Raw genomic sequence first — 16,001 nt, 5'->3', positions numbered from 1 at the left:
TTGAGGAAGGGGAGGACCATCCTCCTTAGTGAATTTCATAAAAATAGGGAAACAGTTTAATCTTAAGAATAACAGTACTAAATATATTCACGTCAGCAAAAAATGAATTAAAACACACAGTTTTGCAATAGCCTTAACAGCACTCTCTGTGGTAGCACCATGGTGCAGCCGGAGGACAGCTAGTTTCCGTCCTCCTCAGTGTACATCGACTTCGATACAAAACCTAGGACAGTCGTGGTTCTCGTCTCCTTCCGTAGACTTACGCCCTCCAACCTATCAGAGCCCTTACAGCATGAACTGACCTGTTGTCCACCCAATAAAAGAGTCAGCGGATTAATCTAGTACTGAAAGCATAAGATACAGCTATCTATTACTGCAGTGCATAAAATGGGGTGAGTAGTTGACTCAGAGACAATAGTTGAACAGTTTTGAACAAATTAGTTTCCCCAAAAATGAAGGAGAAGTGAGAGAGAGCTGGCTATATTTAAGTTTTTATTTTTTTACTTAGCCAGGGAATTCAACTAGCTACTCAAACACTCGGCTCAAACGGTGAGGGATGCTATGTTAGCTAGCTGACTATGGCTATCCAACACTGGAGCTCTTCCAAGTCAAGGTAAGCTTCTGGTTTTATAAATGTATTGCCACCGGGCCCACCGGTGTAATTGTTAACGTGATAGTTCTAGTAGCTATGTTGACTATGTCATTAGCTAATATGGTGACAACGATGTAGGTTGTGTGTAGCAGATAAAATAAAACATGTGTGTAGCGGTTATGGTATGAAGGTTTGGCTTGGGAAGTTATTTCTTTTGCTTGGTCACAGACAGCTGTTGTGTTGTGCAATGAAGTCCAGAAGCAAAGGGAAAAGGTGAGAGGAGGAGAGCACGTAGATACGAGAGGTAATTATGCAATGAGCAAAGTGATCGTGCTGTTTGTATATGGCTGCAATTTAAAATTGAACCGTGTGTGCGGGTGATCACGGGTGTATTCAAGACATTTCTTAAACGGAAGCAAATGGAACGAAACGGGATAAACATACATTCATTTGTACAACGGAAACTCTTGTTTGTAACGGTTGGACTAATGATTACACCCTAGATCAGCTAGAGACAGGCAATAGTGTGCAAGGAAGTATTGAAGGTGTCAATGTCTGTCACTTTGATTACAAAAAATATCTCCACCTGTGCACCTATGTTGTAAATGTTTATTTTTGTAGGCTAGTTTATAGCAACATCATAATGGGTATAGGGAGAATGTTTGTATCATGTAGTAGCCTACATTGAGCTGGGTCAATGGAATATGAATGCCAGTCATCAATATGCTGTAATAGAAATAAGAAATGGTCCTCCCTCATCTTAAACGGCACCGACCGCCACTGACTGAGGGCCATTGTGTGTTTTCAAAGCTGTCATGTCCACAGTCTCTTGGCCTCTCTCACTTTCTCCATCTCTCTTTCACTCTCAATTCAGTTTAATTCAATAAATGCTCATTGGCATGAATGGGTGGTTGCCATGAATGGGTGGTTGCCATGAATGGGTGGTTGCCATGAATGGGTGGTTGCCATGAATGGGTGGTTGCCACAAAGAGCAATGTATAGGAAGTATTACAACAATGAACAATATGTTTGAGCAGCAATAATACTAGTATATATCAACAAAAACAATTCTATATGGATAATAATACACAAAAAAATCAAACAAACAGCGACAATTGGCAAACGGGAGGTCCTGAGGACATTCGGCGACGTTCCTATTAGGTCCCTTAAGGGTTCCGGTGTGACGCTATCCCACTGACGTTCTGAGAACGTTCTAAGAGCGTTGTGTAATGGTCCGAAAGGAACGTTCTTTTGGGGGACATTTGTCTCGTTCCCAGGACGTCCCGGTGATATTCCCGAGGACATCCATGGGACCATGACGCAACGTCTTGCCGACTTTAGGCGGCCATTTTGTTAAGTCCTAACAACGAATCATTTTTTGCAGAGGAGATATTAAATGTACAAGGGCTCATGTGTATGACATGGTGGGGGATCTATTGTTTCTCTTATATTATGACAGGCCAGGACATAATCTGCAGCAAGATCTACTGTCTCTACGTTTTCTTCTAAGAAACTACAGATTTTCTCCTCGCCAGGCAGTTCAAGAAATCCTGCAATTCTTTATTTCAATTTCAAGAGATAAGTACTTTTGGTTGAGTCATTTTGAGTAGGAAGTGACGCTCATTCTCTACTTCACCCGACCCACAGTGCTTACAAAGTCTTTCTTCTCTGACCTTCAGAGAGAAGAAATATAGCCTGTCTCTATTGCCAGGCTATGGTCACAGAGTTTGTACGTTGGTAATCCTTTTTTGAATTCTTTGATTTTTCACTAGGTTGTCGTGCTATTTTGATATCTCTATTTACAATGAAGTTTGTAATTAAATTGAATTGAATTTGCCAATGTATATATTGGATATATATTTATTTGTTCGAATTTTGTTATTTGTGGTCGAATGGTTTTAATTTCTCTCGTGCGAGTGCTCTTTCCCTCTCTTGCACTCTTATCTCTCTCGATTTAAACGCGCCATTTGATTTCTCTATAGGCCATTGATATTGTTTGTTCTCTGTCATTATTAGGCGCCTGGCTACCTTACGTTTTTAGGCTATTCAAATAACTTTTTGAGATAGAACTGTTAGAAAGCGTGCATAAAACGGTGAGAGGGAGAGTTCTGACTGGACGTAGTTCAGTGCTTCGGTGGATTTCTCCGCTTCGTATGTTGTACATTGCTCTCTTGCGTTAAGGGAAAGGGGGACACCTAGTCAGTTGCACAACTGAAATGTCTTCCGCATTTAACCCAACTCTGAATCAGAGAGTATGGGGGGGCTGCCTTAATCGAGGTCCACGTCCTCGGCACCCTGGGAGCAGTTGTTGTCGGTGGTTAACTGGCTTGCTCAAGGGCAGAATGGAAGATCCCCACCCCCCCCCTTGTGACTTGGGGTTTCAATCCAGCAACCTTTCAGTTACTGGCCCAACACTCTTAACCGCTAGGCTACCTGACGCTAAATGTCCGCACCATCGACAAGGGCAGCACTTAAGTTTTGCCCCATCTCATCTCAATTCATGCTTCATGGCGGAATGTAATTATCTCTTTACTTAACTCGGTGGAAATTGATGTGCGCCAGATTCGTTCATGTAGAAATTAACTGACCAAATTGTTTGGTCAAAAGACTACAAAGTTTATGTAACCGTTACTGAGAATGTCATTGTAGTTCAACTGGTCTGTGCTTAGCTCACTGTACTTTAGCGAATGCTACCTTTAAGAACCGGCAGAGAAGTTCACGGATGAGCTTTTTTTTTATTGGAAATAGAACTTGAGTGTTAAATCAGTAGTTAGGATGAATGCAACTCAAAGAGCTAGAACTGACACAATTTACTTTTACATTTTAGTCCTTTAGTCAACACTTTCCAGAGCGACTTACAGTTCGGAGTGCTTTAAACACGATTTAGAGCTTGTTTAAGGAAAAGTGTTTTTTTTCAATTTCATGCTTGAAACTCGCTGAAATTGGTTCCTATCCTCTAGTTTAAGCAGTACTGCAAAAAAATTCACTAACAGAGTGCATTAAACACGATTTAGAGCTTGTTTAAGGAAAAGTTTTTTTTTTCAATTTCATGCTTGAAACTCGCTGAAATTGGTTCCTATCCTCTAGTTTAAGCAGTACTGCAAAAAAATTCACTAACAGAGTGCATTAAACACGATTTAGAGCTTGTTTAAGGAAAAGTGTTTTTTTTCAATTTCATGCTTGAAACTCGCTGAAATTGGTTCCTATCCTCTAGTTTAAGCAGTACTGCAAAAAATTTCACTAACAGAGTGCATTAAACACGATTTAGAGCTTGTTTAAGGAAAAGTGTTTTTTTTCAATTTCATGCTTGAAACTCGCTGAAATTGGTTCCTATCCTCTAGTTTAAGCAGTACTGCAAAAAAATTCACTAACAGAGTGCATTAAACACGATTTAGAGCTTGTTTAAGATAACTTTATGGGACAACCACATATCACAGTCATAGCAAGTACATTTTTCCTTAGTAAAGTAGCTTCCAGCAAAGTGAGGGGGTCAACAGTAAGGGGTCAAAATTGATTAATTTTGGAGGTACAGTATTTGTATTTCACTAGGCAAGTCAGTTACAGTAAGAACACATTCTGAATTATAATGACGGCCAAACCCGGACCAATTATGCGCTGCCCTATGGGACTCCCAATCACGGCTGGATGTGATTCAGCCTGGATTTGAACCAGGGACTGTAGTGACGCCTCTTGTACTGAGATGCAGTGCCTTAGACCGCTGCACCACTCGGGAGCCCCTAATTGAGTCGAAACATGATTACCTGAATACATTTGATCAATCTGACATAATCATTTCTAATTATTATTTCAATAGTGTTTCAAGAACACCATTAAGTCGATCTGTAAAAAAAAAAAAAAAGAAGCTGTGTTCCATTAGGTGTCCAGCATTGAATGAAGTAGATTCAAATACAAAACATCGTCGATTTAGACGATGCTATCGTAATATTGCCCAACCCTGGCGCGTGTGCGCCTGCCACTGAAAAGTGGTTGTCACTCTGCCTCTTTCCCCCTGCCTCTGACAGATATGCATTGAACAAGGAAAGAGAGGAGGAGGAGGAGGAGGAGGAGGAGAGAGCGAGAGAGAGAACCCTTGCAACTCTTGACTGGAACTATTTATAATACAATGCTGTGCCCCCTCACTGCACAGCTGGCAGTGGCACCAGCTCTACCCTACTACAGTCTGCAATTTCCCCTCCGCTGTCGCCCAGGAAAAACCCTATGATTGATGGGGTCGGGACCCATAGCCCCTCCCACTTTCTTATTTTTGCAATTGCCTCTCAGTGAAGTGTAGGTGCTGACTGAGTAATAACCCCAAAAAGTAGACCTGACTGCCCGTGAACTTCGACTAAAGAAAGTTGCACAGTCACAAAATAATGAATAACTTGGATTAATATTTGGGGTGCAAATGTCTTTTGTCTTTTTTTTCTTAACTCCACTATGTGATGATAGAAGCATGTTTTTTAAACCGTATCTCAGCCCCGTCCCGGTGCAGCTCTCTTTCTCTCAGCTCTTGTGTAGTCACATCGTATTTGTCCCAATCATCCATTTTAGGTTTATTGATTTCTGTCAGGTGGGAACATGGAGAGTGAGAGCTGTGGCGGGGGGGGGGGGGGGGGTCGTCAATCTGTGTGATATATATAGGATGATCGGATGGTCATCCCATGGGTGGAAATAGGATGACCATGGGCCGGGCATGCGCTACTGATCTGTGTGAGTTTAATAAGATGGCCACACTGTTGATCTGCTGGATGTGGCAGAGCGAAGGTGATGACAGGGATCCAGCCAGGGCGGTGCACAGACCTTTCAGGGGGCAGGTGCTCAAAATGAAAAAAGGGTACCCGCCCGGCATAATAATTCATCTCGAAATTCATAACATACGAACTGCCTCTGTAGAGAATAATGTATTTCCTATGTATTTCTGCAACAACACTCCCACTCATCACAAATGGTAAGCAAGCCTGTCACAGTGCTTCCTGAAGACATCAGAAAAAGAGAGGAGGCTGTCAGCTGATCATTGGTGTTGATTGTAAATCTGCTAGTTATCCATTTTTTTCTCTTTACCAATTTATCTTCAATGCTCTTATAATAATTTCATAATATTAATATTCATCTTCTAACTGATGATATGATGGCTGGCTAGTAGCTTGTGTGGATGTTTTAGTATATGGTGTTCAGCTAGAGTCTAGACTACCTGTGTTAATGGCAGTTGGGTCAGATCGTCTTAGATGCAACCTCTCCTCTCTGTCTTTTCTCTCTGCTGCGCGTGTTAGCTAACCGGACAGAGTACTGATGATGTTCTCAAGTGACCGAGTGGCGCAGCGGTCTAAGGCACTGCATCGCAGTGCTAGAAGCATCACTACAGACCCGGGTTCAAACACAGGTATCACAACTGGCCGTGATCAGGATTCCCATAGGGCGGCGCACAATTGGCCCAGCGTAGTCCGGGTTGGGGGAGGGTTTGGCCGGGTTAGGCCGTCATTGTAAATAAGAATTTGTTCTTAACCTTAATTTAAATAGGCAAGTCTGTTAACTATTGAAAAAAAGATATATAGCTGAACACCATATACTATGTATATACGAAGTTATGCTGCTGTGGTAGTATTGTTGATATTTAAACTAGGTAGCTTGCTACATACACATGACCGGTGACCGCAGCTCAAGCCATGCATGTTTGGATACCAGGCACTTGCAATATCCGTACTGGGCAGCCAGGGGAAGAAAGGCCCATCCGGGCTTAAGCGAGCTCTGTACAGGGCAGATCAATGGACGAGGTAGGGGTGGGGGGTGGCGAACTTGATGTCAGGCCGACTTGGGAGCAATGGGTTCAGAACAACGACAAAAACTGTATACAAAAAAAAATGATAGTTATTTTTTAGTATATAAACTCAGCAAAAAAAGAAACATCCCTTTTTCAGGACCCTGTCTTTCAAAGATAATTTGTAAAAATATATACTTCACAGATCTTCAATGTAAAGGGTTTAATCTCTGTTTCCAATGCTTGTTCAATGAACCATAAACAATTAATGAACATGCACCTGTGGAACGGTTGTTAAGACACGAACAGCTTACAGACGGTAGGCAATTAAGGTCACGGAACACTAAAGAGGCCTTTCTACTGACTCTGAAAAACACCAAAAGAAAGATGCCCAGGGTCCCTGCTCCTCTGCGTGAATGTGCCTTAGGCATGCAGACTGCAGATGTGGCCAGGGCAATCAATTGCGATGTCCGCACTGTGAGACGCCTAAGACAGCGCTACAGGGAGACAGGACGGACAGCTGATCGTCCTCGCAGTGGCAGACCACATGTAACAACACCTGCACAGGATTGGTACATCCGAACATCACACCTGCGGGACAGGTATAGGATGGCAACAACAACTGCCCGAGTTACACCAGGAACGAACAATCCCTCCATCAGTGCTCCGACTGTCCGCAATAGGCTGAGAGAGGCTGGACTGAGGGCTTGTAGGCCTGTTGTAAGGCAGATCCTCACCAGACATCACCGGCAACAGCGCCGCCTATGGGCACAAACCCACCGTCGCTGGACCATACAGAACTGGCAAAAAGTTATCTTCATTGACATGTCGCGGTTTTGTCTCACCAGGGTTGATGCTCAGATTTGTGTTTATTGTCAAAGGATTGAGCGTTACACCGAGGCCTGTACTCTGGAGCGGGATCGATTTGAAGGTGGGGGGTCCGTCATGGTCTGGGGCGGTGTGTCACAGCATCATCGGACTGAGCTTGTTGTCATTGCAGGCAATCTCAGTGCTGTGCGTTACAGGGAAGACATCCTCCTCCCTCATGTGGTACCCTTCCTGCAGGCTCATCCTGACATGACCCTCTAGCATGACAATGCCACCAGCCATACTGCTCGTTCTGTGTATGATTTCCTGCAAGACAGGAATGTCAGTGTTCTGCCATGGCCAGCGAAGAGCCCGGATCTCAATCCCATTGAGCACGTCTGGGACCTGTTGGATCGGAGGGTGAGGGCTAGGGCCATTCCCCCCAGAAATGTCCGGGAACTTGCAGGTGCCTTGGTAGAAGAGTGGGGTAACATCTCACAGCAAGAACTGGCAAATCTGGTGCAGTCCGTGAGGAGGAGAAGTACTTGCAGTACTGAATGCTGTTGGTGGCCACGAGATACTGACTGTTACTTTTGATTTTAACCCCTCCCTTTTGTTCAGGGATCCATTATTCAATTTCTGTTAGTCACATGTCTGTTCAGTGTTTGTCTCAGCTGTTCAATCTTGTTATGTTCATACAAATATTTACACATGTTAAGTCTCCTGAAAATAAACGCAGTTGACATTGAGAAGACACTTCTTTTTTTTTCTTCGTTTACCATCACTCAAAAGGGCACTTGGTGAGTGGGAAGGCAAAGATCTAGTGCTTTGGAGCGGCAGTCACCTTTTGGTAACACGATACCCTCTCCAGTCTGTGTTTCCTAGACTACCATTCACAAGGGGGCGATAGCAGCTTTCTTTTGTTTTCTCAGTTGTGGTGAAAGCAAGGAGGAGTCACCGTCATCTAGTAGCTAGCTGGCTTTAGTCTGGCTAAAAACTTAGCAAGCTAGCTCGCCTTTTTTAGGTTCCCACATCTGCATGTGCAATAATCAGATTTATACTTACGTATACTATGCCCTGCAAAGATTCTTATACTTGCCTATGTAACCTATAGCATTATCTCAATTTGATATGCTACTTCCATGCATTTGCTCCCATATCAGCTAAAAATAGAATGTCGTCATATCACTGAGGGGATAAACACCTTTTCCGCTTCACGTAGTTAATGTTTCTCAACAAAATACCTTTTTGAGGGGATTCTAATAAGGCCACAATGTTTGGTTTATTGTTTAAGTAGTCGCTGAGATTATATTTGGTTATGAATTCAAAATGCTACTCTGATGCATAGCCTATGTATATCGGATCAAGAAACCAAGCAGCGCATCTTCGTTGCCCACACAACACTGCCCCCACGGCATCCCGATGAACTCTCCATACAGTCCCGGATTTGGAGCTGCGCAAAGAATCTGTTGCGAGCGACGTAGGCAGGACTACGTTTTACAAGGAGCCGCCGATTGTGTGCCGATTGTGTGCCGTGAACTGACATTCGCGTACTTTGTTTCGCTCCGAATCTTCCATCTCCGTGGAGTCTGTCGAACGCGTAACAGAGATATTAGAGAGGAGGACAGACGGCAGGTAGTTGGACCACTACATGTGCTGCTCAGTACAGTAGGAGTGGACTTGTACTAGCCTAGCAGTGGTGATTAGTAAGAGTGGACCACAATGACCCTGCAGGACAAAAAAAACTGTCAGTGTCCAGATAGCCCAGTTTGTAATATTTTGACAATAATATTTGAAAGCATCTCTCATTTGAATATGTGATAAACATGAGATGAAACCGATTCATTTAAATAATCTGCTTTTTTTGTGAGCCAATTCTGCTAACTCTGAAATCTGCTGCCTTATTGGTCTTATCCGATCTGTTCTGGCTTTAAATCTGTGATTTGATTGGACCGTCCTTAACAATGACCGGGTAAGCCCAAACGGTCCTCTGTTTGAGATCAGAATTCTGGGTTAAACGTTTAAAACTCTCCGGAACCATTTCTCTGATGTCTGTAGAATGTGCGCACACAATCACTGTCTAGTTTTATACAGGGCAAGGAGAAACAGAAGGGTGTATGACTGGCAGCAGCAGTTGGCTAAAGTACAGCAGGTTTCTGTGTGTGTGGTGAGGATCACTGTAGGTAATGTGATTACTCTCCCTGTGATTTGATCAGAGGCAGGCCCTCATCCCCTGTGTTGACGCTATTTAGCGTTCAGACTGAGCAGGACAAACAGTGGACATTTTCTTATTTGTCACACAGCATGAGAGACGGTAATTCACTTTACTGCCCGCTTCGCCTGCTAATACCTCCAGCCAACTTCACAAGACATGTTTCAGGCCTTGTTTAACATCCTTAAGAGGAAACTCACAGCTGTGTGTGTGTGTGTGTGTTAGTTACTGCGTTATGCATCTACATGATTTTCCCCTGTGGTAGAACAGTTAAAAACCACTTGAGGGGAAATCCGTTGAAAGGCCCAGTTGAGAACACACACACACACACACACACACAGCTGTGTCTTACTATACTTGTGAGGACTTTTTGGGGACCAATAATTGATTCTCATTAAAAAACTCCCATTTTCCCTAAACTTAACTCCTAACCCTAAAATAACCTTTTTTTACAAGTCTCTGAATTTTAGTGTGTTTACTATTCTTGTGAGGACTTCTGGTACTCACAAGTATAGTAAAACGTGTCCACGCACACCCCAGTAGTCTCCTGAGCCATATCCATTGGGACTTTCTTCTGTGCCATTTAAAATATAGAAATCTAGCACAGATTGAACTGCGTCAGTGCGCTTCTATTTCCCAGTTTGACGTCATGGTTAAACCCACTGCGCTGTAAAATGAATGCCTTCTGTTCCGTTTCTCCCTCGTCACTTAAAGAAAAACCGGTGAATGTGTTTTTTTTTTAAAGGTTGGCACAAAGACAACAGCACCACTTGATTTCAGGCTTTATCATTTGATGGTTATTGAAAAGTGATTGACAAGCCAAGACATGGAACCATGTCCGACTGTGTTAATTATCTTCCAAAATGGTTGGTAATTTAAGCTGTTGAACAGTTATCCCCACTCATAATTCATATTGTGTAGAATTGTGGCGGCACATTTGATTCGTGCTAAGGCAGCAACTCTCTAACTAGCGTCATGACTGTAATACAATTTTGTGGAGAATATTGTGAGGCGGGAGACGAGACACACTACAAACAGTGCACATACCTGACACAGTTATGCCTACACGTAGCTACTGTACTGTATGACACTGTTACACATGGCTATGACATTCTGACAGAAAATAGGGTCGTAGATACCGAGATGTCTCGTGTGAGGTGGGACCATGTTTCTGCTAGCCCCGTTGTCTGTTTGGCCCATCGTGCGTTTGCTGCCGAACAGTTGAAGGCGCCTCCTACAGGTGATTTTGTGTTTGCTTGCGATTGTTTCCCTCGTCTCCACTGACCTCCTATCTGGCAAAGCACAGTCGTCGGATTTGAGAAAGGGTGGTTGGAGGAAGTACACCTGCCTGCTTTTAGAGAATGCGCGCATACACTGTTCTTTCTCTCTCTGAAGTTCGCTGCTACTGGCCTTGCACGCACAACATGACAGTAGAGAGGAATTGGGTTGCAGCCGTCTTCCTGTCCGTGTTGCGAGAGAGCTTCGGTTGGTTGCACGGGTTTCAGCCACGGAGGTGTTCTGTGCTGTTTTCTAGATGGAAACTCCGTGAGACCAACTACCTAAGATCTGTGACCTGGACTGTGGCAAATATAGGCCTCTTAATTTACAGATTTGTGTTTGGCCTCTATGAGAGATGATACTAACTAGATTGAATCCCCAATGGGAAACGGATGCTCATATTGATCATAAACCACGTGTGGTACAGCAGGGTCAAGTATAGCCAGCATGAGGAATGGTTGCTAGGGGAATGGACCTCCAGCTGAGCACTGTTCCTTAAAAGAGGGTATGGCGGCACTCTAATTGCCCAAAGACTTCAAGGAGAGAGTGTTTTGGAGAGTGCACCGTCACGTGAGGTGTGAGTACGACCGAAATGATTTGGAGCTTTTTGAGCTTTTGACAAGTCCTGTCGACTTCATGCTTCGGTTTTCAACGTTTTAAAAGTCTGACCCTGTAGAGCTCTGAAAGGGCCAGGATTGAATTGGCTTTTTCTTAATAAAAGCCTCTTTTTGTTTGCACTGCGCTCCTGTCCCTTGTGCCTTTACCTTTTGGAGTCATTGCTTACGCCCGACCACCTAGACAGCGTAGACCCCTTGCACTGTCACACCATGGCTAGTTGGAGGATGTCCAAGTCCGTGCCTCGGTACGATTTCCCTTGCAGATATTGTATAGCCTTTTGAGGATAGGTAGTCTATCCGATGGTGATGGAGTTTTGACCATGTGTGCCATTTCTATTATAGCAGCCCGTCTCTCATGACAGACTGTTCATGAAGTATTCGTGGCCAGTGCGAGCAAGATCGGCTTCTGAGTTGAATTGACAGTCACAACCATCCACCTGACTGATCGTGTGTTGTGGGTGAACAGTCAGTGAGGGAGTGAGACATACTGTGGGATGAGTAGGGTTCAGGGCAGGATGTGGTTACCGGAGTCTAATGAATGTACTGAGGCTGACGTCTGACAGTCGTCTGGTTTCAACGGCGTACCAGAGAAATGAACAACGGTTAGGGTATGATTTTGCTCACAAATGGAAAGTTCAGACGAAATCGCATTGAACAGGGGAAATAATAAGTAAACAAACTTCCCCATCTTTTGATGAATTGAGGCACATCTATTCTCTGTTATGCGCCAGTTGCTTTAGTTAGACACGTCATTTATTGGTTTGTTGTTGAGAGCTTGCAGCAGCCGGAAGTCTGAGGCTGGTTATTTGTAAGTCTACTTATCACAGAGCTGGTTACTACAAAACCAAAGGGCTTCTGGGTATTTCCATCCAAAAGGACCCATGAGTACCAACATGTTAAGTTCATAGCTGCATATCAAATTGGGTGTCAAATGAAAACTAAGAGTTTATACTTTTTGGGAATTGAAGGCATAGATATCTATTTTTCAACCATTCTCCATCTTAAAAATGAGGCATTAAGTAAAGGCTTTGCTTTCTAGAGAAACCGAGGGAAAAGAGGTATTTTAGAGAACATCTCCCAGAAAGTCTTATGGTATCAGAAATACATCAAAACACAATGTTGACGTAAAGACCCCATCCAACAATTATATTTAGTTTTGGAGAAATGATTTGCCTTCTGTATGTTTAAAAACTTTGCCTTGTAATTACGTTACTAGAAACCCACATATCTTCAATATATTTTCTAATTTCTCCCCCCATGTGAGGAGGAAGGATAAACGCAAGTTCACAGACGTAACAAGACAAAGGTAGACATCAATTAATTATAGGGATTTAACTGATATCAATTTTGTTTATCAAATTAAAACTCGTAATTCCGTTACCTAAATTAACAGAGTTAACAAAAAATCTGAGACGGAATTACTGTAACTGAATTGGCTGCGATGGGAAATGATAATAGTCATAAACCACAGTTGGGCCACCTGCTACTGTCCTCACTTCCACTGGCATATAACAGTTTTTTTCTGGTGGTCAAACCAAGAGTGTTGAAACAGTAAGTCTGGACAACCCCTCCTCCCCTCTCCCTCCAGTTAATTTCCCCTCTCCCAGCTCTTACTGACACCTACCCATGAGCCCCCTCACTTTCTATTTAATTTAACCAGCGTCCTCACCCACTGAGCACCGGACGTCCATGGATGTTGAGAAGTATTTTGAAACTTGATGTTAACGTCTACAGACGGACCGAACCGGACCAAATATCAAAGCTATCATCGACGTATGTTTCACAAGTTTTAATAACACAGTATATTGTACTGAACTGAACTACACTCGACCCTACTCGGCTGTATTGTACTGTACTCTACTGTGCTGCGCTGTGATTACCAGACCTCTGAAACATGAGGAGAATGACATTCATAACCATAATTATGCATTTCTCTGTAGTACAGATCAGGGACTCATGTCATTTCGTTACCGGGTGTAAATTCACTTTACATACATACTGTAATTCAATAACCAAAATAGATATTTTCAAACTCAAGATGCCATGTCATAGCTGACACCCCATTCTTTCTTTAGATATTTAAGAGTTTTTGGAAAACGTGGACGGGTAAAAACCTGACGAAGATTTTATTAGCATTTTTTTTTGGTACTGTTTATATACAGTAAGAGGAAATTGTTGATTTTGAATGTTTGAACACTAGTAGTGTAATGTAGGTAGAGTCTGTATTTTTGTACCCATTAACTAGTGTTGTTGACTGCCTGTCTTGGGACTGGGACGAGTGTGTACTACAGTAGGGAGTGAGGTGGGTACTCTTTCTAGTGAGGTGGGTACTCTTTCTAGTGAGGTGGGTACTCTTTCTAGTGAGGTGGGTACTCTTTCTAGTGAGGTGGGTACTCTTTCTAGTGAGGTGGGTACTCTTTCTAGTGAGGTGGGTACTCTTTCTAGTGAGGTGGGTACTCTTTCTAGTGAGGTGGGTACTCTTTCTAGTGAGGTGGGTACTCTTTCTAGTGAGGTGGGTACTCTCTCTAGTGAGGTGGGTACTCTCTCTAGTGAGGTGGGTACTCTCTCTAGTGAGGTGGGTACTCTCTCTAGTGAGGTGGGTACTCTCTCTAGTGAGGTGGGTACTCTCTCTAGTGAGGTGGGTACTCTCTCTAGTGAGGTGGGTACTCTCTCTAGTGAGGTGGGTACTCTCTCTAGTGAGGTGGGTACTCTCTCTAGTGAGGTGGGTACTCTCTCTAGTGAGGTGGGTACTCTCTCTAGTGAGGTGGGTACTCTCTCTAGTGAGGTGGGTACTCTCTCTAGTGAGGTGGGTACTCTCTCTAGTGAGGTGGGTACTCTTTCTAGTGAGGTGGGTACTCTCTCTAGTGAGGTGGGTACTACATTAGGGGGGAGTGGGTACTACAGTAGGGGGGGGAGTGTGCACTGTCTAGTAAGTGTGCACTGTCTAGTGAGTGTGCACTGTCTAGTGAGTGTGCACTGTCTAGTGAGTGTGCACTGTCTAGTGAGTGTGCACTACAGTATGATGTAACAGATTACCGTTGAGGGAAGGACGCTCAAATCCAAGGAAACAAGATAAGACGGGCATTAAGCCTGCTGAAACAACAAGGAATAGCGAAGTCGTTGTGGCATTTACTAAGCTACGAGTACTATTGTATACTGTTAAAAGTATTTTCTTAAGCCCTGACATTCAACAGCTGTCATTTGAAAAGTGGCTAGTAGACATGTACTTCCACAATGTATTTTTAGCCTCCGGGGTTCATATTCTTGGAAAAGTCTCTTAGTTCCAAGTTCATGGGTTACGGAGCTCAAGAAAGCATTCTCATTTGCACTAATGTCATCTATCTCTCTTTGTCTCCCCAGCAGGTGGTCTAGTCAACTGTCCTGGTGGTGAGGATGATGATGATGGGAGTTGGCTACTACAGCCGAAGGTGCAGCCCACCACGCTAGTACCAGTCTCCAACCCCTGGTCCCCCTTTGAGCCCTGGTCCCACCTGCCCCCACCATGGCCAACCACCTGGAGCTTCTGAATGAGCTGCAGCAGCTAGATAAGGTGCCTAGCCTGGAGCGACTAAGGGCCGCCCAGAAGCGCCGCACGCAGCAGCTGAAGAGATGGGCAGTCTATGAGAAGGAGATGCAGAACAAGAAGCGCAAGGCGGACAAGAGGAGGAACACCAATCATGCCGCAGCCATGGAGGCCAAACGACATGTGTCGTTTGCAGCTAATGTGGCGCTATTAGAGGCCTCGGCACGGAACGACCCTGACGAAGGTAGGAGGAAAGGACACACACACACACAAGCATGTACACGCATACAGATCATTTCACCATCAGAGCACCCCAAACAGTAATGAAAAAGACAGGATCAAGGAGAAACTATTAGTTGTGTACTGATGGGGTGATGTAATAAAAAGCAGTATTTGGATTATATTGTATTTTTCTCTCTACAGTAACTCTAAAAAGTGCTTATTCCACACCAACCAAATCATACCAGGCTCCATCATTAGATTTGAATAGATGTCGTTGTCAAACTACAGATGAAACCCAGCCGGTACGATGCTGCGACATTTTTATTTAGTTAATGAGTAATACTGCCCAGTTGTTCAGGAAGTGTTGACAACTTTCTGTAACTAACCGATTACATCCAAAATGTCACCCGATTTCCTGTATAGTGCACTACATTTGACCAGAGTCTGCCTTTTAGGTGTAAATACAGATTCTACCAAGCTGGTGCTGCTGTTCTGTCCTTTCAGTCAATAAACTATGGTGACATGAAAGCACATAGGCTACCGGTTGAATGTTTCATCCGATGTTCTGTAGCTTTATGTTAAATGATAACGGCCTTCTGTATCTTCAAATGAGAAAAAAAATGTAGTCGACCTTCAGTTGGTATTAAAACGCCCCGAGGCACTTTCTATATTTGGACTGTGGAGGAGGGAAATTGTGTTTTTTTTACTCATGTATGCAGTATGCTGCACATTAGCGTGAATGATTTTTCAGTCATACATATATATGTTCACATTAGTGTTCTAGCTGTGATGCATTTAGAATGTAGAGGCATTGGAACACATGGGATATTTCTGTTCCGGAATGTTTTGTTAGATTATATACGGTGCCTTTGCAAAGTATTCGGACCCCTTGCCTTTTTTCACATTTTGTTACGTTACTGCCTTATTCTGAAATGGATTACAATATTTTTTTTTGCACCAATCTACACACGCTACTGCATAATGACAAAGCAAAA

General features: G+C 43.5%; 1 protein-coding gene across 1 annotated transcript in view; it reads left to right on the top strand.

The window, feature by feature from the left end:
• Positions 1 to 16,001, top strand: part of LOC139536511 (protein phosphatase 1 regulatory inhibitor subunit 16B-like) — a 138,835-nt gene that overhangs the window by 32,425 nt on the left and 90,409 nt on the right. Inside the window, exon 2 of the mRNA XM_071337072.1 lies at positions 14,622 to 15,028. Coding sequence (XP_071193173.1) covers positions 14,764 to 15,028 — 265 coding nt within the window. The 5' untranslated portion in view covers positions 14,622 to 14,763. The remainder of the gene's footprint in view (positions 1 to 14,621; positions 15,029 to 16,001) is intronic.

The sequence above is a fragment of the Salvelinus alpinus genome, chromosome 12, assembly GCF_045679555.1.
Source record: "Salvelinus alpinus chromosome 12, SLU_Salpinus.1, whole genome shotgun sequence".
NCBI lineage: Eukaryota > Metazoa > Chordata > Actinopteri > Salmoniformes > Salmonidae > Salvelinus > Salvelinus alpinus.
The sequence above is the reverse complement of the archived record's forward strand: the minus strand, read 5'-3'. Positions and strand labels throughout refer to the sequence as shown.